The following is a 27,800-nucleotide window of genomic DNA, read 5'->3' as shown; positions in this document are numbered from 1 at the left end:
TTTGTTAAGTGGTTGCTAAAGGTGAACAAGGGAAGTGTTTAGTGACATTAATCTTGTAGGACTTTCAGACAAATCCTCTGTCAGTAAAATAGGTATAGTCTTGTATATATGTGATAGTAGCTGAGGATTTGGCACATCCATTCTCAGTACAAAACGTACTGGCCAGTATTACTGCCTAGTCTTTGTTACCCTACTTTTGTTAACGTGACTTTTTTACTTGTGTTTAAATTATTCCAGGTTTTTCAATTCAAGGCAATATAAAACTGGAAAACCAAACCCAGGTAAATGCAAATTCATTTCAGAACTAGAACAGTTGCTGATTGAATAGCAATGATTCTCACCACATAAAATAAGTATCTGTTTTTCTTTCTGATTGTGTAAATTTAAGTTACGATGGAAAGTAATTCCTTTCATTACCCCAAGGAAATTCCATATACATGATTACCAACAGCATCTTGTTTGCTCACATGATGCCATCATAACCACCTATCAGGTAACTATACTAGTGTGAAATGTTAGTAACTCTATCCTTCTGTGCCTTTCAAGTCTTATACTAACAAAATTTCACTTCTGACTGCCCATAATAAGATTTCGTAAGTTGAATTGATACACTCTGTACCTACTTGTACTCCTTTACCTATAACTATACACTGTGATCTACTCTTGGGAAACCTAGAGAAAGACAGATGCTTTTAGCTCCTGTAGGGTCTGATCTGTTTAACATTTTATTTCCATGCTGTCTTGCCCCCTTTTTTATTTTGCAGCTGTTGTGGCTAATGATTGCAAATTCCACAATGGAACAGATACTCCAGTTGTAACTCCACTTAACTCTGTTGGAAAGAGACATAGAGAAAGCGACTGCTCTAGAAAATCAATCTATTAGTTTTGGCCCTAGGAATCAGATCTCTTAAACATGATGGTTGCTTTCTGCATAGCAACAAAAGCCTCAATTGCAAGGATATTGCAACAGCCCCTTCAGAGGGAAGCTTGTTTTGCTGAAATCTTACAGTCCCTGCTGGCCCACAGCTTAACATGAGCACCCAGCATGGGCGTGATCCATTGCTATTACTTAACAAACTATGCCCAAAATACTACCCTTGTGTCTTAACTATGTACAAAAGACCACACTGTACCAACATTTCTGCACCTGCAGGAACAGGCTCTATGGACTATTTGGAAGGGCTTTAGTTAGGTGCAACCTGGTCAGTTCTGCTGCAAGAACTACCTGGAAAGTCTTCATGACATTGCCAGGTTCTTCATTGACACCTGGATAATCATCATAAGAACAGCAGAAGCTGCCTGTGTAATCTCCAGGAGCGCCTGAGATTCCTTCCTGGAGAGTTCCTGTACCAGTTAGCCAAATGCTAACTGGTTCAGTCAGTCCCATTGCTCAGCTAGGTTTGTTCTTTCAAATCTCTCTGCTGTCTGGTCTGTGCTGACAACTGAGGGATGTCCTGCACCAGCCAAGAAATGTATGTATGGCTTAGGGGCTCTGCACTCAGCTATGCTACTCTTGACCTCATGACTAACTTGAATGTTATCCACCAGTCACACTCAAAACTTGAATTCCATAGCTCTTGTAACAACAGAAATTTTAGTTTCCCCTCTCTAAAAACTTTTTGGAACCAGCTGTCCTTAATCTCCACATTAATTCCTGAATATCTTAAGATGATTGTTATGAATTGCTCTAAGAGAGACAAATGTTCCAGTGAAACATCATTTCCACATCTATCCCATTTCTCTGCTTGATAGTCACCATAAGAAAAGTCACTGTCTGCCATCTCAATCGATAACAGAACAAAGCTCTTGCTCAAATCCTAAAATTGGGTTAAGCTGATTTTTGCATGAACATCACAGTTCTTAAAAAGAGTTAACTAAAACATTGTCGCCAAAATGAAGTTAACAGAAGAGTCCTTTGTATGGGGCAGCAACCTTAAATTCCTTGCAATTAGGAAATGGTAAAGCAGTCAGAAACCCTGCCTGAAACCTTTGCTGCTGAACCAGCTTTCAGCATTGGTTCTTTGACTGACTGGGGAATGTAAGTCTCAGAAAAAGGCTTCATGTTTCTTCTAAACAAAATGGGGTTGTCTCCAAGATCTTACTTTTCTTTTTATGCCCCATCAAAATGTGGTTTAGTCTGACTATGTCACCTATGTTTGGGTGTTCGTGGTTTGGTTTCTTTGGGGGTTTTTTTGCATGGAGGGTGTGAGGGCTAGGCAGGGCAATTACTGCCTCACTGTATGTTCATACAGTGTTTAGCAGAGAAAATATAATTTCAGATGAAGCCTCTAGATGCTGCTGTAATAAAAAAAATACCATATCACACATAGTGTTCTTGTTCAATATGGTGGTTTTTCAATAAGCATCCCTCACCAGGCTAAGAGTTTGTATGTCAGTAACGAATTAGGGCAGAAGCAAAGTAACATTAAAGATTTATATTGTTAATATTTTTGCAGAAGATTAGACCTAAAAAACACATGACAATCAATCAGAAGCTATAATATATCCTGACACCTTTTTTTTAAACAAATAATTCTGAAAAACTGGTATTGATAAATTCAGTACAAAAGGTCTTTTCTTGTAATTTACCTGGCAGGTTTTCAGCCTGGAGAACAGCTCTCTTTTTCCAGTTTTCAGGTTTTGTGGACAATAAGTAGCTCAACATCTCAGTGATGTCTTATGCATGAGGAAAATACCCCACATTTTTAATTACAAAAGTTTTAGCTTATAGCTCCTGTAACTGTCAGTGAGACTGACAGTGTTAAAAAAAATCAAACAGAGTTTGACTGAGATAGAAGTAAGCTGGTAATATGTTCAGTCTGAAGGCAACCCAGCTGACAGAAAAATAATGCTTTGGATTTATTCTCTCAGCAGCTCGCTTTTCTTTTTTTTTCTTTTAAGAAGTAGAGTTCAGAAACCAGCATGGCATTTGCAATATATAAAAAACTACCACCAGTTGCTCATGATGTTTCACTCAACACATATCTTAACATTGTTTGTGCTGGCTTATACAGAGGATGGAGTTTCAGCCTTGTTTTTAAGTTTCTCTTCTGAAAATCCAGAATCCCGGGACTCAGTTTAAAAGTGCCAGCTGAAGTACTCTCAGGTTCCTCTCTACATAAGCCTGAACTAGTGCCTCACCTTCTTAGAGAGAAATGGAATAAATTGGAAGAAAAACATCTTCAAAGAAATCCTTGATTGCAGCTCACTCATAGAGGAAAGCTGTAAATGGAATCAATCAAGCTCCAAACGCTTTTAAAAAAACACCATATAAAAAAAAAAAATAAACAACACCAAAAAATATGCCCTAAATCCAGACCTTTTCTTGATTTATTTATGGCTTCTGGCTTAGCCAATAGCAGGGAAAGTCCCTCTGAAAGCAGGGCAATCAGAGTATAAGAAGAGACAGAAGAAGAGGGACTCAAGTCCCATCAGGAAAAATATAACCAGAAGTATATATTGCATGCAATCCTTACTTGAGGCATCTTCCCTGGAACTGTGTTGTAGTTTATTACTAGACTCTTTTGTTTCCATGTGTAGAAATAAAGTTTGGCAATACTCTCCCCTCTTTTTTTATCAAAAATGTGAATATATTTAGGATATAGGCTATACATGGAACTCTCAAGATGGGTTGGTTTGGGTTACTTTGCATATCTTTTGACATGAGGAATCATAGTTATCAAAACAACTCTTGCTACTTTCAGTTGAATCAGCCTGAGACCAAGATTCTCCTGATGTATCTATTTCATCCCACTTTTCTAGTCAAGAGGACAAGAGACAGTTCAGACAGAGAAACCTCAGTTCTAGTAAACAGTGATGGCTGAATAGTACTTGCAGAAGTAACCAGAAGCTGAAAAGCTTTTCCTGCCATGCCCAAAATAATCCAGACTTCTTTTAGGGGTAATTTGATGGGGAAAAAAAAGCTACAAGAAAAATTTTTTTCCTAGGTGAGGTGTGTTTGAAAATGAACTTCATGAACATCAACGGTATAGGTAGAATGTCAGGTTTTTGTTTATCCAAATTAATCTACTTCTAATTATCAATGAAATTTCCCATAAAAGCATTATTATCAGTGAACATGCAGATATATAATAGAAAAAACAGTCCTGTAGTGACTTCACTACCAAAACTTTCATTGATATTTGGTGTATCTAGGGTAATTTACAATCTGCACTAAAAATCTGGTTAGCATGGTTAGAATACAGAACATTTTTTTGTTTGTGATTCAGGGCAAACAAAACCTAAGGAATTGAATGAGTATGAAAAATAAGGTACTTTCTTCAGTCAATGAAACAGCGATACCATAGAGCCTAGGGCATGCTCTGTAAATGTTTTGTGGTCTCAGCAGTGCTATTAAACAAGTTATAAGGGTAAGCTCAGCTTACCTTATAAAAATCAGCCTCTGTACTGTCATCCTCTGCAGCTAATCCAGTGAACTGTGTAGACAGTATTTGCTACTCAGTCTTGTTTCACTGATATATAAAAACAAGTAGATCTTTTTTCTTCTAATTTTTCTTATTTTCAGTTACCTGGCTGGTGAGCAATGTTAATTCAATTAAAGCCACCTCAGAAAACTAAAAACAGGCAGGAAGAAATTCCATCTTCATTTGCACTAGAGCAAATACAGGGCCATGCTTTTGAACTTAAAATAACTGTATAAATATTTGTGCATTGAAACAATTCTAAAGATACTCTCTCCATTTTTTTGGGGTCTTTTTAAACAAGAATGCTAATTTTGAATGTAAGTTTTATTTGCTATGCACCTGTTTAGAAAACGAACTGTTTGATTCTCTTTTCTCTCATTTTAAGGACTTCCAGCATGCCTAGATAGATCACTCCTCTTCTATAATACAGTACTTCTTTCTGCCCTGAGTACTTGTATTAAAAAACCCAGCATATGAGCATTTAGATATTAAAGACTAATCCTCTATGGCATTTATTTTTCAAACAGCCACCAGGAGGTCTCCAGGACAGGACAGTATTCAAACCAACACAGAGACTTAATAATTTTAAACTGTCTAGACTCATCAAAACTATACAGCTCTCCAAAACACCATCTCTGTAACTTTCATCAACAGTGTGAATGTTCTCCTTTGCTGTATCATCCTCATTGCTCTCTTCTGACAATGACCACATAAATACACTATTCATCTTTAGCCTGTCACATGTAGATCCTTTAAGTAACTTCCAAGTCATGATTATATCTCTCCTGAAGCTGCACGTAAACTGCAAAGGGTATGTAGGTAGAAGAAGAGAATAGAGCCATATAATATAACCCTTTAATTCCTATAAGCATGTTACCTCTCACTGGCTTCACCTATTTCCCCTCCCCTCATATTCAAATACTTTCTACTCTATATCAGTCCCTAATGAGTACAGAGCTCATACTGAAAATGAACTACTCAGACAGACCAACCTAAGTCAGCAATATTAAATACAGAAATAAAGTAGGATTACCATGTCTGGAATATGGCTGCTATAATTTTCCATATGAAAACTTCTACTGAGCTTTTTAATTCCAAACTACAATTGGTCATCCAAGACCCAGGACTGCAGGCTGCACATTCTCTGGAGCCAAAAAGTTCATTAGGCTCCCAGAGCCCAGAACTGCTAAAGCCAACACGAAAAACACCCCTAAGAAAGTCTTCAGTAAGAAATCTGCTTCTCCCTCAATATTCTCAAGTGAGCCTCCTCACAGAGGGGTAGAACATAAACTGTAGGCTCTGGGAGCTATCCTAATGCTTCACCATGTGAATCAAGCAACTACCAACCTTTACATAATAAACCTATCAACGTGTACATAATAAACCTATCAGAGAAATAGGAAGACATTCCCTATAAAGTTGTTTTCCTTTCTGTTCAGACTTTTGTGAAAAAAATAAGAAATGTTTAAGAGCTATAAAGCTCAGCAGTTTCACAGCAGGTACATTCTCTCTAATAAAGTAGCTTCTTTCTTCCTTACACTCTTAAATGCTCCCCAGATGGCAACATCTGAAACAGAAAACTCACTAATGGAGTTCATCTGACATTTTCACTAGTGTTTCTAAAGCTATTTAGTGGTAATAGCTCACACATGCTATACAAATCATTGCCTCACCAATAGAGCAAAGTCTTAACTCATGTTATAATGAAATATCCTATTCCTGTTCTACGGAAACTGAAGTTACATACAAAGAGGATTAGTGAAATGTCCACAGTTATAAAAGGCAGATTCAGAAACAAAATTAAGATTCTTTATTTTGGGATTGGAAAAGTGGACAGCATTTCTTAATACAATTTGTCATTCTTAATTACAATAACCTAGCTACATCATGAAGAACCATTAAGAATTATGGCCTAAATAGTGACTTTTTTTGGTTTAATTTATTCCTTTCCTTCTGGCTGATGATATCTCCTTTTGAAAAAGCTCTATTTCTATATTACAAAAATATTTTTCAAAGCTTTCCTCATCAAACTTCTTAGTTTCAATTAAGAAAGAAAAAAAGAAAAGTTCTTCAGTTTCCAGCATAGATTTAATGACACAAAGAAAAATGTGCCTAGAAATAATTACATGGACAAGAAATGAGCAGTCATGCCAATTCTCAGGGCATGCCACAAAAACAAATACAGTTACACAGGGAAATGTATGATTGCACCAAGTGAGTGCTGTATTTTCAACTAAATGCTTCTGCATCTATAGTCAACAACAGGGAAATAAACCAACAACCTTCAAAGTAATCACTCACCGTCAGTGCTTTCACTCTGGATTTTTATATGGACTGGGCTAACTACTTGTTTTTTCAAACCCAGATGTCTGAAGTTACTTCCCTCATTTCACAGGTTTTATTTGCAGAGGTATTAAAATCTTACTAGTCTCATTGACGTTTCTGTTAACTTGGAGAATAAAACAGATTTTTTCATAGAAATTAGGTAGGCACATATGGGAAAAAAATCCCAGGGAATGTATTATTGCTGGGATAGGCAATTAAATGTGAAATGCTGCAAAACTCTATCATTGGAATTATTCATTATGATATAGTATTGAAGAGATGGAAATTATTATTAGAAAGTGTATAGAAATAAATTAATACCTAATTTTAAAATAATTCATGGGCTCTTTATCCCTAGTCTGGACCATTTTACACTCAGTTAAAGGATGAAAAAACGAAGAGGATTCAATTACTCCACTTTGAATAATGATGTCTTCTGCTGTTGTAGAGGGAGACATCATTTGTAAAGGGCTGTGTCACATCCTTGCAGGGAGATGGAGCCACAGAATGTAGGGACAGACTATTTTCTGAGGCAGCACAGCACCTTAGGATGGTGGGATAATTAGTAAGAATATAAGAGGGTTTAAAGATTTGGACATTGTTCCATCTAGAATGTGCTGTCTAGAAGTGACACTTTCATCACTGAAAGGTAGTTTTTCATAAAAGCCAACATGCAATCAGTTCACCTTATTTAAATGTATTTCAAGTGCTTTACTACTTCTTTCCTTTGAACAAATCTTGAAGAACGAGAGCTATGTGAAGAGCTTGGGGATAGTAGGGCTCAAGAAAGACTCAGAGAATGAGATAGTCCGATTTCTTGACAAGAAAGATTACAGACATCACCAGGGAAGGGAAGGGTGGCCTTCCATGCAACATGTGAGTTTGGAGTAAGCAAATACAGCCACATACACCTGGTAGGTCAGTGCAATCTTCTTTACTTGTTCTCTTTACTGCTGTTAGAAGCACAGTATTCCCAGCAAGCTCAAACTCTTCTTTAGATGGTCTCTGTTGAGGCTGTAACTACCTGTACCTTGAACTTGCTCTTTTCCTGCAAGCTGTTGTCTCCTTTTTTGCCCAGTTTAATATTCTCAGTCTCAGTATGGTTTAACTGAAGTCAACTTCCTCTGAAACCTGTAATTTCCTTTTTTAAATATTTACAAGCTCATTCGGTAAACACAATCTATTTTTCAGCTTAACATGATATCACATTGTAATTAAAACCTGAAAAAAACCTATAATCCCCATAAAGAACACATTGCTGTGATATAAATTTTTAATAGCAATGATCTATAGAAATGGACTTTAGTATTGAACTTTTAAATGGATGTCTGAAAATGTAAGAAAATATTAGATTTGATGTTCCACTCGGTGCTATATTACTTGGAAAAACCTGTACAAGACTTTTAGCTGACTAGCTTAGAAGTGCTATTTTCTTGCATTTTGCTGGCACATTTTTACCTTTTCCATCATTAAACATGTTGTCTCCTTGTCTCACAGTATTGCTAGAGCAGAACTCCAGAAACACAGGCTTGCACTTGTTCAGATACTGTTGAAAGGAAACGTACAGGCAAAACAAATATATGCAACAATATCTAAATATAAGCCTTTAGCCTGATTAGAAATATTCAGTTCCTTTAGAAGCACCAGGCCTTAACTCCAGTATATGTGGAACTGCAAGAAGTTGGATCCTCTTCATTGTAGCTTGTTAGCTCAAGCTCACAAGCATTAGGACACCTACAGCTTCTAGCATCATGCAAGGGATCAGCATCGGGGTTAAATAAGGACTCAGTCAAGTAGTCTATTGAAATGTCACACATGTGTCACGTACCTCATCACCACTGTGCTCTCTCATTTGTTCTGCAGTAACAGAATCAAATCATCATACTGGGTCACACTAAAAGGTTAATTCCATGCAGGCACAGTTGTCAAAGGCCATTAGGCTGTCGCTGGGCAAGCGTCATTAACATCAAAAGTAGTATTAAGCCAAAACCCCATCGCAGGCCAGGGCCTGCTAAGAAGACAAGTGTCCAAAAAAAGCTCTTAAACTGAGGAACTTAAAAGTCAAAATAAAGAAAAGTCCACCTTTACTTGAAAGTAAATGAAACTGATAGTGCCTGTTTATCACAAGCAAGAAAGGACAGTGAAGGATGTATTACACTTACACTGGCCCCAGGTAGGCAGAGCCACTCTGTGCTGTTGTCCCGTGTGTGTTGTCCCAGTTGATCGGGGCAACTGGATTCAGAGATAAGCAGAAAGAGGAAAATAGCAAAATTATGGTTATGGAGAGTAAGAGACAGAAGTTAAGATACAAACTTAGACTTCTTATTGTTGATTTGTGTTGCTTCTTGGTCAAAATATAAAGAAGTACTTTGACTTTTTTCCCCAAATTCCTTGCAGCTCATGGGGAACATTCATAGTTCTGCTTGCCTAAAATACCACAGTGCCCATCCTTGAGACTCAGCTTTTTGCTATTCAGTCTCCAGCACATAAAGTCTGAACTTACTTGTCAGATGCTGAAATTTTTAAAGTGTGGAGAAGAAATATTCCCCAAGTTGAGCAGGATACTCATAGCATCTCAGTATTTGTTGATATCTCACTATTTGCCTCTTACCCTACCAGGTACAATATGGTTTTTGTGTTTTAAAAGCAAACAAACAAAAAACCCACCATCAAGAGCCAACATACCTCTCTCAGCTAGGACATGCATTTTAGTAGAAAGCCCTACCAATGGGTAACTGTTTTGTTCTCCAAAATGCCAAGAAACTTTTCTAAATTCAAATGATGAGTTTTGTGCTGATAACAAAATAATAAACACACACAACTGCTAATGATTTTGACTATTAATAGAACAAAATATTTTAATGTGTTTTGGAACACCAATTGTACTGAATGCCTTTTCATAACATTTCTGATAAATTTTCATTTCTTTTCCTCCTCTGCTAGGTGTGAACATATATCATAATATTTTAAACCTTTCTTTTATATCAGTCCCTAGTCAAAAAAGCAATTTTCCAATGCAGCCTCATTTGCACATATCCATAAGTTAAGGACAAAGTGTGTATGTGTTCCTAATTACCTCCAATGGGTGTTTGATAACCCTGTGAAAATTAAGGAAAAAACCCCAGTCGTATTGCAGTGAGAAAAATAAAGCACCAAAAATAAATCACCAAATATCTTAACACTGCATTTTAGTTATCAGACAATAAGATATAGAATGTTCAAGACTATATCTTGTTAATGCTTACAAATCCAGATTAAAATAAATGTAATGTAAAGACTTTTCTTTTGGTGCTGCTTAGTTTCTCTGGAGGAGTTTGCTTTTCAGTAAAACTTGTTTTTAATATTTGAGTTAAATAATGTAAAAGTAGGAAGAAAAAAAGCTTTCAAACAAAAAAATTCTTCTTTTGCTGCAGATTTCTTCAGATTACTTTCAAAATTTCCTGAAAGAGGCGTTGCCAAGAGAAATTGGTTTTAAAAATATAGTTATTTTAATATCACAGAATCACAGCACAGGTGAGGCTGGAAGGGACCACAGGGGGTTTTCAGGTCAAACCTCCCAATATAATGGAGAAGAAATTTGAATAGCAAAAACTTTCGACAGCAAAAGGGGTAGGATCCCACCCAGATTATCTGGAGATGGGTGTACTCAGTGCTTACTGGGATCCCATGAACCAGCAACAGCATCTTCAGTGCACTGCTATCCCTTGGATGCACTGACCCTCCCACATATGGTTCAAAGACTGCGTACAAAGTGGTCTTTAATGAAAAACTGAAATGATACATTCAAAACACTGCAGAGCAGTGAAATTCAGCATTAGAACAGAAGCAACATAATATTGCATAGTGAATACACTAATACTTAAGAAAGAGCTGTTCTATTACTAGCAGCGAGACTAAGATTTGGCTGTGAGTTTATTACCACAATACATTTGGGAGCAAACCATCCAGGGAGTTTTCCAGCAGCTGGTTGGCATTACTGCTTGAAATTCCTCGATGGTTGTTCCCCCATGGCATCTCAGAACAAACTACTTAGAATCACCAAGGCAATTTCTCTGTCTCTGCACTTCACTGTGAGCTGGTAAATAACTAAAGCTCATTTCATATACCAGCAACTTGCAGCACGAATCTTGAATTTTGCCAGCTATACTGCTACTGCAATTAGACCTCCAGCTATTTTAAATCAAATCACTTATGAAGGAGAATTACTGGAAATTAAATCCAGATACAACTCCAAGAACACCACAAAAATACATTGTATTAAATTTTAGGTTGTACTAATCTATTTGCTTCACTGTGGTCGATGTATGTAAAAGCACATAGGGGAGAAGAAACATAAAAGCCAGTACTAACTATGTGAGAGATGTAGAATAAGCTGCTTCTATAGGCCTAAGTCCACTTTTAGAGGGATATGATATGAACAAAGGCTCAGAGATGATGCATCACATTTTACCAGTACAAAAGCTGGTCTGAAAGAGAATGAGGAATATGCCAGGAAGAACTAGGTAGTGCATTGCATACTGTTTGAATACACAGTTGACAACATCTTTGAAGCATTCACTCCATAAAGACACACAAATAACATATGATTTTACAATCTCAAAAAGTCCTGATAATGACCATAGCACTGCTGACTGTTACAACTAACTTTTAGCTAGATAGCATCTGTAAATTGATCCCTCAAGTAAAATGTTTGCAAAGACCAAGGGAAGCAAGTATCACTGATAGCCCTCTACCTTGCTTACAGATGAACTTCTGAAAGAAACACCTTTCCCACTGAATTCCACCTGTGTTATGGAGCCATTTTCTTTCTCAAGCTGGTTAAATGATCATCGCGGTGAAATAAAACAGAAGAAATCCTTGAGTATGTTTGGAGACAACTTTGAAACAGAGGTAGGGGGATCTAATTTCTCTGAAAAGAGAGGGATAGTTTTAAAGGTGCAGATAATTGGTGGCTACTGTTCAGACTGAGTGAATCCAGGCCTGGGAACAATATATAGTCAGCAGACAAAGTTATACACCCCGACAGAAGTACCTGGTTTTGGTCCATTGATTTGACTAGCTTAGGGCAGGGGCTTTCTAGCTCTTTCCTTCCACTTACAGAATCAACCTGAACTTTATTTATGTTCATTTCCTTTGGGATTAAAACAGCTCCTTCACTCCATTCCCCTGTCCCTCTCCCCATACTTGCCAAATCAGAAACACCAGTATGATGCCAATAACTACTCAAGTGTGTCCAGCTTCTCTATGTGTTTGAGCAGCATTTCATGGTCCAAATCTAATCTGAGTGTGTAAATACCCTTTTTTTCTTCCCCCTCAATCTATATAAAGTGGAAACAAGAAAAACTGGACAGCACCAGATAGCCTGAGCTGCCCTAAAACATTGCACTTCACAGTTCAGTTAAACACAGCCTAGTTTGAGTGTAAATGAAGCTGTCAGCATTTGATATCTGTGCTGTATGCGTGATGTTTACAAAACATATTCTTCCCCGGAATTACTTGGAGTCACACTCCACAGCATCCAATAGAGATGACAGCAAAGTGACAGTGTGGAAATGTCAGGAATAACACAGAGGGTGCAGAAAATGAGAAAGATGAAGTCCTGTCTGCAGCTTTTTTAATGCTAATGGAAGAAACTTTTCTACTTCAACAGGCTCTTGACAGGGCCCAGAGTTCATGAGGAGGAAGTGCCTGTTCCAAGAACAGAAGCAGGAAGCATATAGATGCAAAACTGAGAGTGGGAAGAGGCAGAAGGAATAGATAAGCGAGGATGCAGAGGAGCATAAGGAGTGGCAGGTGTGATCAGTTCCCTTTTTATCAGTAGGAATCAATATGAGAATACCAAACACAGTGTGAATTTTAATGTCTGTAAAAATAACGTCATCTTCTATGAATATTACCCTGTAAAAATAGAATGTTTTAAATGCTGTTGGAAGATGAATATGGACACTGGCCACTTGGATGAAACCATTATTTTTCTTACTTTTTTTTTTTTTTAAGGTTATAGCTTATGGACCAGGAACAACTGAGAAAAGTAAAAAGAATTCGGATATCTGGATATGGCAGCTGGTATGTGGCAATTCACACTTGTTAACTGATGAGTTCATGTTTCAGTTCAGAGTGAACAGTAGTAAAGCCTTCTAGCAACAGAAACTGGGATGATTACCTTCCTTTACATAGAAAAGATCACCAATAGGCACCGCCTTTCAGCTTTAAAGTGTAATGAAAAATAACTGTAAAGTACTGCCACAATAAAAATAGCCTCTTTTTCCTCATCATTGTGCTGGTTTGGCCAAATTTAGAAATATATCCTCTGATAAAAGGCAGCTTATAACCAGCCCACCCCCACCAGGTTCGGGAAAAAATAAATTTTCCTCGAAGGAAAGTGAAAGAGATAAAAACTATTTGTTTAACAAATACACGGAAAAGGATAATAATGCTTAATAATAAAACCCCTCACTGTAGAGAGAAAACCTGGGAAAATTTCAGAGTCCTTCCATAGTTTCCCTCTCCCTCCTTGGAGCTGGGATGGGGTGGTGGGCCCACCTCCAGGGCCAAGGCCTCGGTGAAAATTCCTCCCAAGGTATTCTGATGTTGAAACAGTCCAGCAGAGAAAAGGGGAAAAAAAAAAAAAAAAGGAAGTCCCAGGAAAACAAAAGTTCAACTCTCTGGAGGAAGAGGAGCTGAAAAACTGGCCAAAAGCTGGCTGGAAAGAAAAGCAAGCTGGGTGCTTCCCTCCACTCTCACTCTCCTGCCATAGCAGAGAGCCATCTCTATCTCTGTGTGACCTTGAACAAACTGCAAACTGCTTTGAAGAAGTTTTGCTCAGTTTTTCCCTCTCAGGCTCATTTTAAAGGCATAGAAAGGCACAAAATTAATTCCTGGGCATAGGGCAACGATATGGGATACACATCATAAAGTCACCCCATGACAGTCCTGTATGTTGATGACAGAGATACTGGCATCCATCCTTGCTGGGGGTTTTAATACACCCTACCTAGGCTATACCTTGTAAATATATCAGAATGCCTCCAAGCAATAAAGCAACATCACCTATTAGTTATGCCTTGAAACATTTGTCCTCATACTGAAGTCAAATTGGAATCGAGTAGCATAGGCTAATAAAGTCTGAAAACTTGTTTATTCTAAATTACAGTCACAGATGATCCAGATATCCTTCATTCAACTTTCTTCTAGAATACATTTGCAACCCAAAGGAAAAACAGAGAAAAGCTTGTTTTTGCTTACACAAGTCAGGCTAGCTTGAGAGGCAGATATTTCTATTAGTTACTCTTCTGTTAAAATTCACAGGGACTGTCAAATACTAATTAAATACATAATAATCTCAAAAGACATTTGTTTACACTGCATCTTACATCAGCCTGTGGAATCAAGACCTTATGGCTGGAAAGAACCTGGCTCCCCTGCTTAACAAGATGATAATTAGTCCATTCCAATATGGATGGACTCTTAGCAATTTCAATCAGCTTCCTGCTGATTTGTGAACTGCCATTCAAGACTTTTCTGCTTCCTGATTTTCAGGAATCAGAAAAGCAGAAGAGGAGCTTGAACTACTCCAGAAGATTCTCTCTCTAATTTCTGGAGCTGTCCCACCTTTCAGGCTGCTAGGTTAGATTGGTGACTGTGTACCCCAAGAATCAGGCAACAGACTGCTGCTTTACGATGGGGAACAATGAAACATACTTTTATTTATGCTAATAGCGTTAGGCAAGATCAACTGAATATTTAGCTAGACCTCATGAAACAGAGCAGGTTTGAGATGTTCTTTGAGTGGGAAAGATTTCCATACTTGCAGTGCTTTCTTTCTGCTGGGGACAGGACATGGAAAATTGAAAGCCTTCTTTCCCTTCAGGAAGGGACATCAACTGTTGCCATGGATGGTAAAACCCTGACTCTGTCTGCTGGTGACAGCCTGCTTGTCCGTGCCCAGTCTACGTGAGTAGAGATGAACAGTGGTTCACTGCATGATTTCCCAGCTTCCAGCAACATAAATTCTGTGTATTCAATCCACACCATGTTGGGCATCACTGGTGCAGAAACACAGCATCTGTGAATGCAGGATCTCCAACAGCCTGTTATTTCTTGGGGCAAAAGTGTTTTCAGGAGGAAAAGCCAGACATTCATTCTAGTTCACCTCTTATGATAAAAGCTGGAGAAAATGAAAATAAATAAATAGATAAAAAAAGATGAGCACAACCAAGAAAATGCAGCATGCAGAAGACCACACATAAAGATAGATGGCATGTATCCACCCACTGGCACTCACAGCAGATTCTCAAAGCATCAGACCAGGCTTAATCAACATCAGTGCAGGAAGTTTTGGGGTTCAGGCTGAGAATACAGCTCTGTTCCTGAAGTAGGATGCATATAGCTGTATCATAGCTTTGACACATGTGATATACATAAAGGAAAATAGCTTCCAGAGAGAATGAAAAGGAAGATATGGAACGTGGCAAAAGCTGATAAAGTGCCTATCCCTCCTCTTCAATAGCATCAATGTTTCATTTGTTGGTTTGAGTGTGTAATTCCCTTCCATAACCATTGGATCATCTCTCTTTCCATTCTTCCAGGTATTGCTGGAAAAGAGCAGAAGAATGTGTTGCTCTCTGCATTGCTCAGGATCCAAAACGCAAGCAGCCTTATACATAACTCCTGTGTCAGCTGGCTTTGATGATAACCAAGTTGTAACCTACTTATCTTAATCATCTTTTACTCAGAATGCCTGGAAATTTGAATACACTAACACAATGATTACACTGAATTAAGTAGAGTCAAGTGCTGTGCCCAGTTAAACATTTTTCCCCAAGTAGTTGAAAAAAATTATTGATTGTAAATTTTGCTAAAACTTTAAGATCTAGTATTCTGTTTGATTTTTACCTGAAAGGAAATGACAACATATCCAAGTAGCAGGATTACTTATCTAATAATACATGATACTTTCTAGAAGAAATGAGAGGCTTTTCAAATCCAAGTCTCTGCCACAAGAGGCAGAAAAGGAGATGAGACTGATACGTTTATACTACTTAGGTAACAGTTTTTATTTCTTTGTATCAAATTTTTCATTTGTAATAAATTAGTACAATGCTAGCTACACAGCCCAGCTCCAGGGAAGATTTAATTGATAGTAGGTCACAGGTCCTCTGAGATCTTTGGCTGAAAGTTTGTTTGGTTTTTTTAAAGGCCCTGTCTGCTGCACTGCTTGAGAATCTCAGTGCTTTGTGAAAGAGAGGAAGGTGCATTAGTAAAGGGGGAAGCAGTACCTGCAACAACATCAAGCATTACTTAGTCCACCACTGTACTTGCTACAGGTACAAGTTATTCCCAGTTTCCCAGATCCAGCAGTGCAGTATCCATCAGTGATCAGCAGTACCCCACACATGCCATGCTGCATGCACACTGTCAGGAACATAGCACTGCAATAGGACTAAACAGGAGCAGCTGGGTCACAGGTGGGCTCCTATGCAGCACAATTCTCCAGTCAAAGTAGTTTTAAGAGGTGTGTTAGGGGATAAGAGAGCAGAAAAATTATTATAATCAGTTTCTATTAACTGCTGCTTCTTTTCAAACAATGAGGTTTCTCGCAGAAAAAAATAAATGTCAAATTATATTTTGCTGCTTTTATTCTGGGAACTCTGCAGAAGGGTTTTTGTTTGGTTTGGGTTTTGGTTTTATTTAATTATCCTTGACATTGTTAACATCAGAAAACAGGCTGCTTATATACTTGCAGGTATTATCAATTAAATATTTGAGAAAGCAAAAGTTACCATTTCCTGATCTTTTAAAATTCTAATTAATTACAGAAAAATATTTGTTTAATCTATCACCTACAAAGCTCATTAAACTGAGATTTCATATGTGTTTTATTCAAGTGTTCATTCTTCTCATGCAAAAGACACATATGGCTTGGCTTTAATCTATAACTTATACTTAACACCAGCAGCTTTTCTAGCAAAGCATACAGCAAAACTCTGCTACATCTGCCTAATAACAGGGAGCCTAACTCGAAAAGCTGAACCCAGTCCTTAAGGCTGTAATAGGTGTGAGCTGTCACACATGAAAAGGAGCTGTAACATTCCCTTTGAACAAGGGAGTCATTTTTTTCTGATTGCCATTGGTACTGGTGTGTTTGTGTCTGCAGAACTGACTACTCAAGTGAACATCTATGATTGAGGGATCTAGGGTACCAAAGTGTTATATCTTTAGTCCAGCAGTTACAGGGTAATCACAGAAATATTTCCATATTTCACACTGAATGATAAGTGACTAAAACACAGCAACATGTAGAACAATATCCAGAATAATCAGCAGCTCTTCATCCACCCAGAGGCACTGAAAACCATGGAACTTTCAGAATAAAAATTAAGGCACCTCCAAATTAGATACCTCCCATGAAATAATGTTAAGGCCCTACTCAAACTGTACTTGCAATGCCTTTTATAACAACTTGTGCTTAAACACCTAAATTCTGTCCAAGTCACATACTAGGTGCCAGACCAGGAGCACTAAACCAGAGCTCCATCATTGTCAGTTTTGCCACAGCCCACAGTCAGAAACCAGGACTTAGTAGGTCATCAGTTAATTTCTATTGAGGAGCTGCTGTCCTCTAACTAGATAAGAGGTGTTAAGGCCCAGAAGTATGGCAAAGAATCAGGAGCAAACCTGCATGAGAAGATTTATAAAAACAGTTAAATACCAAGAGAAAATAATTTTGTTTTCTAGTGTGTCTTTTGAGAATTATTTCTGTTGTTTTGGTGTCCAATTCCCTTCCCCTCCCACCCCCTCTCTTTCAATTCAATAGTTATTTGTAGCCAGAGCACAAATGAGAGCACAGAGAGTACTTGTTGTTTACTCCTTCCAAGGTGCTTAACCACTGTGACTCAGAAACCTGCAACTTCTCCTGGGTTTTCAAATAGTTCCAGAGGGCTTCTGGGCAGTCAGTGAATCCTTTTCAGGTGCTTTACTCTTCCTCCATATTATAGCTGTTCTAAACTGCCCCAGCAATGGTACATTTATAATTAGATACACCCATGCTCCTTTGTTCACGAGGAAATCAGCCACATGCAAGTCTGGAGTCCTCTTAGGTGCTCTTTCTGTGTATGTGCAGTCAGCTCAGCAGATACTTCAGTTGCTGCAGCCAAGGGTGCTAATCTTGCCTCATAAAGAAGGATTTCAGGCTAAGGTCAGTGGTAAAGGCTTAGTTAGACCCATGTTGTTTGCAGAGTGCCCTAATGCACTCCTCTTGACATTGTGCTTGTTCATGCATGTCCATGAAACACACCTGACAAAACTGTGTCCTACAGAATCACAGAATCATTGAGGCTCAGAAAGAGCTCCAAGATCATCAGATCCGACCTTTGATGGAACACTGGCTTGCCAACTAGACCATGGCACTAAGTGCCACATCCAGTCATTTCTTGAGCACCTCCAGGGATGGTGACTCCACCACCTTGCTGAGCAGCCCATTCCAATGCTTAACAAGGCCTTCTGTGAACAAATTTGTCCTAATGTCCGACCTGATTCTCCCCTAGAACAACTTGAGGCCCTCTCACACTGGTTGCCTGGAAGAAGAGGCTGATCCCCACCTCATTGCAACCTCCCTTCAGGCAGTTGTGGAGCACAATAAGGTCTCCCTGAGACCTTCTTTTCTCCAGGCTAAACACCCCAGCCACTCCTCATGTGCCTTACACATGATGCACTTCATATGATTTACACATACACATGACTGCTTTTCCTTACAGCACTTTCTATACAACGTACCCCTGCACCCTGATTTGGATACTCATTTGCTATCTGAATCATGCAGATACCAGAACACCTGATGCTTAGTAAACTTGGTACATTTAAGCAGGATTGTCCTAACCTTATTAGCACAGTATTGCACAGACAGGCCATCTGCTGCTTGATGCTTCTGCAAGACTCAAAAGTAAAACCTTTATACAAATAAATATTCTAAGCAGTATTACAATAAAACCTACACAGATACAAAGCTATACCTGAACCATTCTTTGTAAATTATTACCTTTAAACACATGCAGCATTGTCCAGAGTCAAAGGGTTGAGCTGACTTGAAAGCTTAGAAATGTACATAAAGGAGTTTGAGCCCACCTACAAGCATCCAGAGAGTTATTCCAAGGCAGAATTTCACCTATCCTAGAAGTCAGCAGTTTTCCCTTTAACTTCAAATGGGAAAAGGTGATGCAGCCCAATCCTGCCAGCTGTTGAATAAAGCAGCAGAGCACCTTTTGAATGTTTAATCCCAATGAGATCACTGATAAGCTTTGTAAAGAGAAAGTTAAGCCACTCTTTTTTAGCTAAAGATATATTTTGATTTCTATTTATAACATTTAAGTCATCTAAAGAGTAATACAAGTATTATTATAGTACTTCACGTTGAGCAAGCAACTCGCAGTCAGTCTTTCATGTAAATTAGAAATATAGATCAAAATATTTAAAGTAGTTAGTGTCTCCTATTGCCACTAGGCTAGGCAGGCTTGGCCTCGTGGGGTACTTACGTTCTCATTTTGAACTATGCTGACTTACATGAATGATGGAAATAAATTGGTATGTCTCACTGTATTCCTCCTTATTATGGTTTCATATTCCAAAACTTAACAAAAATAGTTGATTAGCAAAGTTACATGATTAATGATACGTGGTTACCATCATCACCCATTTAAAACAAATAGAATTGCTTGAAGTAACATAAAAATTAAATAATCCTGGTAGAGCAAATAAAGTTTCAGCCTTCACCAGCCCTTTCTATAATCTTGAAAGAAGACCTTAAAAAAGCAAGTTCATGCAAAACATGTATGTTTATGGTTATGAGGGAACCACAAGAGAAAAGAGTGATCTGCACAGATCATGTAGTGAACACATCTGAGATCGACAGAAGAGCACAAGATTGTCCGATTAAAAAACACAAAGCCAAAAAAACCCCAAGGAAGAGTGAAGATAACGATCTAATGCTAACTACATTTGAGCTCACAACACAAACTGACAGCTTGTAAAAATCAATAGAGGAACCCTTCTTCCTCAGTGCTTGCTCCACTTTTAGATCTTGCCTATTTGAAATAGCAAACCCTACCAGAGGCATAAAACTGACTAGATGGATTGGGAAACTGGTAAAATCAGGAGTGTTGTAGTAAAGTTTTTCCTCAGACCCACACAGTATTTACTTACACCTGTAAACCAATCTTATCTTACTACATGAACATAACAAATGCTTTCATTCTGTTGTTAAAAACATTAATTGTACTGATTTCAGCTCTCCAGACATATCTAATAGAACAGATGCAGAGAAAGCAACCCTCCCACCATCATTGCATATAAGTAAAGGAAAAAAAAATACTTAAGCTATTTAACAAATTCCTACATAACCAGCTTGTGTTCATAATGGAGACATTTCAAGGCTTTGGAGTGTTTTCATTTAGTTTATTGTCAGTTAATAATCCAGATGCACCTGAATGAACACTTCAGACTCATGAAGGTCATCACCTCTTGGTCTGTTTCCGATTCAATACACAAGTACTTCTGGAGCTACTCTTTGGTATCAAAGAAGCAGAATAATGAAGACAAATTTAATATCCACCCCTCTGCTCAAAGTTATTACCTGACCTACAGTTCTTACACTGTCTGGTACAGAAAGATCTTATGCTGGATCCAGTCAGTAATATTTTCAGTGCTTGTCCAAAAATTTTGGAAGCAAATAAAAACTCTTCCTTTTAATATCATTGGAATTTTGATGGAAGCTTGACAGCTAGAGTGATGTTTACACACACAGAGTCAGACAGTTTGTATTCCAAAAATAAGCCCTTAAATTGTGAAATCATTAGGGAAATCATCCCCAATGCACACATGAAATTCCCTTCTGCAGGCATCTCCCCTTTTTGAGGTCTACAAATGACAGCACAATTCTTTCCAAGTTGCTGTTGCTCTAGGTTAAATATATCTCCAAGATCTTTGGTCTGGTAATTCAGTAGAAGTTGCATGAGAACCACATACTGAAAGATTTGAACACTGCTTTGTATTTTTAGCATTGCTAAATAGGCACATATACATGGCCATTAGAGTGCTAAATAAAAAAATTCTGTCCTTGGTTTTGGAGATAAATTACACTGAAATTGAAGCAAAGTTATTTGAGTGCTAAAAAGACTTTATTATACAATCTTATAAGCCCCAGCAAAAGATGTCATGACTATGACAAAGTAAACTAAGCATAAGCCCACTTGGAGATTCAGTAAGGAATTTGGGTGCATCTTTATTACATCAGAGAAAAAAAGAACTTTTGAAGTGCTGGACAACTATAGAAAAAATATTATTAAAACATGTTCTAATGTTTCACTGGAAGAAAAAAAAAACCTAGCTTGCTTAGAAGTCAGAACCAAAGCACACGAATGATGGATTTTGTAAAGTTTCTACTTTAGAAACTGTCAGCGCAGACAAACTTTTCTAGACTGAGTTGCCCATAAGTTCAAACCATACACTTTATAGTTTGAAAATAAATTTGACAATTCAGTTGTGTAAAGCAACAAAACACATGCCAATTTGTAGAACTGAAGCTTGAAAGCATCAGCACGCAACTCCCAAATACCACAGGGAAATGCAGTCATTGCACCTTACCTAGCTTTTTGTCAACTGTCTCCTCCTCCAGGGAGACCCCAAGGCAGCATCTGGAGTCCATGCAGAAGGGAAACTTGGGCACCTCCAAAGGCTGCACAACTGCACTCACAGTGCAGCTGTCCACAGCTGAACCACAAGAAAATTCCTGGAGGGATATTTATATGCCACTCTGACACACACACACTGCTCTCAGGGGGCTCAAAAAGCCACCTTCACTGAGGAGCCACAGGCTCTTTTTCCAAGAGCCAAGCAAAGCTCATTCTCTTCATGCAAACCACTGCTGGAGATCTATAACCTCGTTGACCTGAAAGCACAGTTCCACAAGCAGCAGAAGCCCCAGGAGCAGCTCCCACCTCTGCACAGGAGAAGGAAGTCAAACTCAAATCTTTGCTGTCATGCAGGAACATCCCAGTCACAGGGTCTGCTGTTAGAGCATTTCCATCCCTACTTGATACAGCTCAACTGAGCCATGCAGGAAGCACCATAGTGTTGCTCATGAGCCAGAAGATAATTCCTACTCCCCAAATGCAGTTACTGATGGTATTAGTCTATAAAACAGGAGTACTGACAGAAAGAACATATCATTACAAAGCCATTGTTCCAGTGGCAATTATTTGCCTGAGCACGTCTGTGACCTGAGCTGTCTATAGCATCTTGGCATACATTACAAAAAGAACGTGAACACCACATTTTGACTAGAGAAAAAAATCATCACCAAATTGTCAAAACACCAGTAGATCAGCTTTATTTATGACAACTTGAGAAGAATGTTAACAGTTCCTGATTGTTTCCTGATATTGGTGACTAACAAGCCACATGGTTCAGTCCTTGTGTGCTTTATTATTGAGTGGCAAATCAACATTCAATGGGCAGATCCACTCATCAGACAAGAGCTCATTATTCTCTCCAAGAGGAAAATGGCAGATACTGAATGAAACCAAGTAAAACTTTCACAAAAAAAGGCCAAGGATTCATTTAATTATTTATCTACTAAAACATACTAATTTAGCTTACTTTTAAACCAAGGTAAAAAAAATGTATTTGAGCACTGGAATCAGGAATCAGATTGCCATATGCCATCAGAATTTGAGTTTAAAATGAAAATGAACCAACTCTGGCTTCTTTCCAATATGGATGACAATGTTCAGCTGTCTAAAGCCATTTCTTTCATTTTTTGGATAGAAACGAGGCAATATACACCCAATTCTTCACTGAAAGCAATTTTCACTACTTCCATCTTTGCCATTTTAGATGAAGCTGCCCTGATTTATGCCACTGTGTTAACAGAATCAGGCTGCCACACTACAATAATGCAAATGCTGCCTTGCTGCATGCTGCATCACCCCAGTGCCATTGCATAGTTGGGTAATTTATATACTGCATATATACACACATATATGTATATAATCTGTCTTCTGAGTATTTTTATGCCCTAATTAGTTGTATCTTGCCCATACTGGTGAAGTTTGTGCCAAGCATACCGTGTGTGCTTGGAGGTTTGTAACACGACTAGCCCATTACTGGCAGTCAGAGAGAGAGATACTAAAGGTCATTTTTGTTTATGTCAGACACAGGATGTTTCAGAAGCTTTTATGGAGCAGCTACATCTGTGCTCTCTGTGGGTTGGATCCACTCCATACATACTGCTGGAGGACAGAAAAAGCAGATCAGACGAGAGGGAAGCGCTATCCTGGGCTTCATGGGAAGCCAACTTCACTAAATGCTCCACATAACCCAGGCTTTTCACAGCATCCCAGGCAGTGGGGCTATGCAGCTCACAGACATTCTTCATGGAGGGACAAAGGCTGTTCTTTATCATCAGTTTTAATCTAATAGAAAGGTTTCATGGCATTTATTTCCTCTACAGCAAAATTAACTCTACTTGCAAAGCTTCCTCCCCCTCAGAGGGAAATAAGATGTAGGCTCAGAAGCCCAAATCCGCAATGATATTTAAGCGCCTGAGGAACTGTGCCAGAGTGTCTGGCAGGGGAAGCTAAACAGACTCAATTTTAAAAGGGAACATAGTGAATGGAGAGACAGACTGAAAGCTCAGGAGAGTGAAGAACTCCTTTTATCTACTATGGGGGGAGCTGTTAAGTGGCAAGGAAAACTTTTCTGTTCTTGCTCATCTGTGTGCTTTGACCCACCATGAGTGCCATCTCCACCCATGTTTGAGATGGGCTTTTGCTGCAGCTGGCACCAAACTAGTCACAGATGCTACTTCTAGAGCATCAACATCAACGTGATGGGAACTGGACAGAGATAAGTACAGTTTGTATGAACACATGAACAGTTGCCTACAAGTTCATTGTCCTGGAGGACTAATAAAAATACTTTCTATGAAAGCTACTGATATATATCTTGCATAAAAACAAGGCAAAAAAGCAGTAGAAACAGTAGAAAACATTTTTTAAAATCCATGTTACAAATTATACTATACAGCCTGTGCATTTTGTCATTAAAATGCTATTTTCCATTTTTATTTCTTAACATTTTGCAGTGAACCCATTTTATTAATTTCCTTATATGTTTATACTGGGATGAATGTTATTCTCAGCAATACTTGGGTAAATATGTAGCTGATGGAATTACCCTGATCTCACAGCACTGCAACAGAGGACACTTTGGTTCTCTGTGTACACAGGAATTATGGCTAAAGCATGACATGGTGGTGGGACTGCATCAGCACCTGAAGGCTGCTTAACACATGGCACACTCCAGTATGACACTTCTAATTCACAGGTTATAACATCACTCTAATAATGTCCCTTATTCAAAATAATAGAACAACATTTGGGGGGCTTTAAACACCCTTATTACAGCTGAGTTAGTCTTTACAGAAATGCTAAAACCCCAAAAAGTATTAGCCACATTCTAAGATAAAGGAACAGCTTTCCAATGTTGATTACATGGAGAAGACAGCACTGGAAAACAATGAGAACATCTCAAAAAAAAAAAAGAAGTCTGTGAACTAACTTCTTTTTCATTCCGTTATTTTTAAATTCAACTTAAAATTAGCTTCTTAATCATCAAAAAGCCAAAAAACACAAACCACAAAAGTTAGTTCATTCATATTTTCTATTATTTCACCCTGTTCTCACAAAGATCACACCTGTTTGAAGCAGACTCTACAGCAGACAAAAGGAAAGCATGCAAATGCCAGGAATATCTCCTAAACTGGTATTCCTAAAAGCCTTCTATACAAAAGCCTTTGTATTAAAAAAAAAAAAAAAATCAAACTCAAAAATATTTAGGGAGCTGAAAAGAGTTTTCTTCCATTCACTGCATTGCTTTCTCAAACAACAGAAAAACACTATTAGAATCTGACATTGATTCATCTGATTTGAAGTGAGGTTAGGAAACATATGCTAGAACAAACAAGTATCAGTTCTTGTGCCTGTGCTTTGAAGACATGCAAACCCCTTTCACTCCAGTTTCTGATGTGTTTACGGAAACAAAAGACATAATTTATCTGCCATAAGGTGTTCACTGAAGAGGTTCATGCTGTGAGGATTTCCATGGCAACTACTTAAAGAGATATAAGTGTTCATTTTTGAAATTGAAAGCCCAGGGACATGATTAGTTACGGTAATAATACCGCATAAACCACCTACACAGAGATCTTTTGTTGAGGGCCAAGTAAAGTAACTTCTCTTTTCCTGTGTGAAAACCAGCTTTCCTAAATTAATAAAACAAACAAACAAAACAACTGTAAACAAAATACTTATGTTTTCTATCAAATTTTTTACAAGAAACAATAATGCACTTACATATGCACACATAGCTGAAATAATTACTTCCTTATATTACTTAATGTGCAATACATCAGGTAGTCCATAAAAAGTGTATGTGAAGATTATACAGTATCAACCCAAAGAGGCACAGTACCAGATTTTATAGAACTTTTCCAAATCTATTGAGATTCATTTGCAAAGAAATTCCAAAGAGACGACAAGCACTCAACAGTCATTAAAAAATTTAAAAGTATTCACCAGTAGAACACAGCTGCAACAACAAATCGAAGCCTTGTTGTGATATAGCAGAAAAAAGGAGAACCTACATTAGTAAGCATTGCTCCAAAGCAAAGAAGAAAAAAACAAGGGCCACCTACCTCAGCAAACAGAGAACTGGAGCAGCCAGATGCCATATACCTGTTTCCCTGCCCTCCAGCTGCAGCCTTGATTTTACCCGGCACAAATCAGGGACAGGAATTAAGCACCTGCATCCAATCCCAACCTGCAGACCCGTTAGAGTCCAACCAGAAAGCATAGATGCAATCCAAGGTTAATTTATAATGGGATGGGGCTAATAGGGGACAAGTCCTAAAACCACTTGGTCCCAACTAAGTCTTCTCAGCTGTGGTGTTTATGATGATTGCTTGATCCAGCTGAATGTATACATCTCACAGAGATGATGGCAGATACATTTATTCATCACTTAAGGTCATAATTTAAAAGCTCTTCTTCTTCAATACAGTGAAGTTGACATAGAACATTAAAGACAGCTTGAAAACTACACTTTATGTGGTCATCTGAAAGAGAGGATTTTATATCAACTCAAGAAGAACTCCACAGAACACGTAAATTTTATATTCTCTTTAATTCTCATCTGTTTCAGATCTCCATTAAAACTGCATAACATTAATTTATTCAGGAAAGCTTAATAGTCTTCTGTTGGAAGTTTTGTCCATTAGGGTGATATTACTGTCACTTTGTGCAAGGCCTGCATGGATGTCTTTTTTTTACTATATAAGGGCTATTATTCGAAGCTATGCTCGCAGAGGCAGTTTCTTACAATAAAAATGCCTGGAAATAAATGTTCCCTGTGATACAGCATCTCATCTTCTTATCTTCTGACTGGCCAAACAATGACAAAACTGTATTGTTCATTTTAAAGGACATTTAAGGACTCATTTGTGAAAGACATAATAATGGTAGAGAAACGTGTCAAGGAAGAGCAGTGAGTCAGACTCTCAGCAGCTACATCAGCTGGAGGAAGCCACTCAGAACCAGGCTCCACATGAACTCCCTTTACAATTCTACTCTGCCTAATTTTAGCACTGAAAAATACTTTAACTCTTACTCTCTTGGGCAAAAGGCAGATGGCAAGATTTAAAGGGATCTAAAACCTTAAGCTAAACTGTCTCGGGATTACAGCAATAGGCAGCAAAACCTTTGCTACGGGTGCCCTTCAAATGGGATGAAGAAAAGGATGAGCTGAGCCATAGAAGAACAAAAGCAGAGTAAATGCACAAATTCCTATACCTGCTGATCAGCCAGTGTCCTGCAAGCAGGGACTGGGCATGAAAACCACTCCACTGCCAGAGCTGAGTGGGGAGGGGATACTTATTCTCACTGTCCCCTTCATCTATTGCTGCCTCTCAACCTGGGCACTGGAGAATGACACCTTCTCCTTGTCTTTGTTCCACCTGAGTTCAATGAGTGCTTTTCTTGCGCAGGGGTGAAAATATTGAGTTCCTTAAAATGCTCTGTGTATGTTTTTTTTACAACTTTCACTGCCACATGGCACATGGAGAAGACATAGCGGGGTCCCTTGTGGCTTGGAGAGACAGTGCTACTGCTGCGTGCTCAGAAGAGTTTTTCTTTAGGATTCCCTGTTCTCTGGGAAAAAGCTCACCCCCTCTCTTCTTAGGCTTATGCTGCTGCTGGAGACCAGGAGGGAAAAGCTGCACAGAAGGCAAATCCCACTATACTTGAGTCATCACTAAAGCAAATACTCTGCAATGTAAGGCTCCCATGATCAGCAAGGCACTGTAAAAACTTAGATTGTGACAATCTGTTTCCCTGAGGCTTGTAGGCTAAACAACAAGCTAGAGGAAGGGAGCTACACAACAAGCAGGGAAAGGCATCTGACAAAAGCCTCATTAGCCCTCCATTTCCTTCACCCACAGCATATGTTTGTTTTCCTCCTAGAAGCATTTCTGCAGGTCTGTAATCTCATTACTTATCCTAAATATCCAGCAATGAGAAACAAAGGCTGCATAGTCTTCTGAGTTAAAGAGTTATTGTGTTAAAACTTGGCTTTTCTAATCACTTTGATGTGAAAATTCAGGTGCCTGACTGAGAAAAAGACATCTAGGGTAGAACAGAGATGACTAAGAGAAAGATTCCTGCCACTTAATTGCTTTTGTACCAAAATATTACCTTGTGATGTGTAAACATCAAATTAGCAATATTCTCAGGGCAAGCAGTAATATAGCAATCAAGCAACTCCTTCCAGCTATATGGCAACAGCTCTGTGCTTTCCTGTCCTACTACTTTTTCCTCAATATTTGTCACACTGCACATCGAGTATACTTAAAACTACCCCTATGCTGTAGAGTATTAAATTCCAGTTATTCTGTCCCTTTGTGCTAATGCCATAACTTTGAAGATTATCAGCACTTCTGTTTCC

The 27,800-nt window shown here is 38.4% G+C and overlaps 1 protein-coding gene and 1 long non-coding RNA gene across 2 annotated transcripts in view; one reads left to right on the top strand and one right to left on the bottom strand.

The window, feature by feature from the left end:
• The window catches only part of HAAO (3-hydroxyanthranilate 3,4-dioxygenase), a 36,104-nt gene extending 19,474 nt beyond the window's left edge, over positions 1 to 16,630 (top strand). The window contains exons 6-10 of the mRNA XM_069009700.1: positions 238 to 281; positions 11,494 to 11,639; positions 12,747 to 12,815; positions 14,620 to 14,702; positions 15,338 to 16,630. Of these exons, the coding sequence (XP_068865801.1) occupies positions 238 to 281; positions 11,494 to 11,639; positions 12,747 to 12,815; positions 14,620 to 14,702; positions 15,338 to 15,416 (421 nt within the window). The 3' untranslated portion in view covers positions 15,417 to 16,630. The remainder of the gene's footprint in view (positions 1 to 237; positions 282 to 11,493; positions 11,640 to 12,746; positions 12,816 to 14,619; positions 14,703 to 15,337) is intronic.
• LOC138107879 (uncharacterized) lies at positions 6,211 to 25,633 on the bottom strand. The gene is made up of 4 exons (XR_011149747.1): positions 25,498 to 25,633; positions 8,912 to 8,981; positions 8,208 to 8,295; positions 6,211 to 7,880 (listed from the first exon to the last, which is right to left on the bottom strand). It is a non-coding gene; the product is annotated as an uncharacterized lncRNA (long non-coding RNA).
• Between the last annotated feature and the right edge of the window lie 2,167 nt (positions 25,634 to 27,800).

Source organism: Aphelocoma coerulescens, chromosome 3, assembly GCF_041296385.1.
Source record: "Aphelocoma coerulescens isolate FSJ_1873_10779 chromosome 3, UR_Acoe_1.0, whole genome shotgun sequence".
Lineage (NCBI taxonomy): Eukaryota > Metazoa > Chordata > Aves > Passeriformes > Corvidae > Aphelocoma > Aphelocoma coerulescens.
This window is presented reverse-complemented; position numbering and strand designations above follow the sequence as displayed.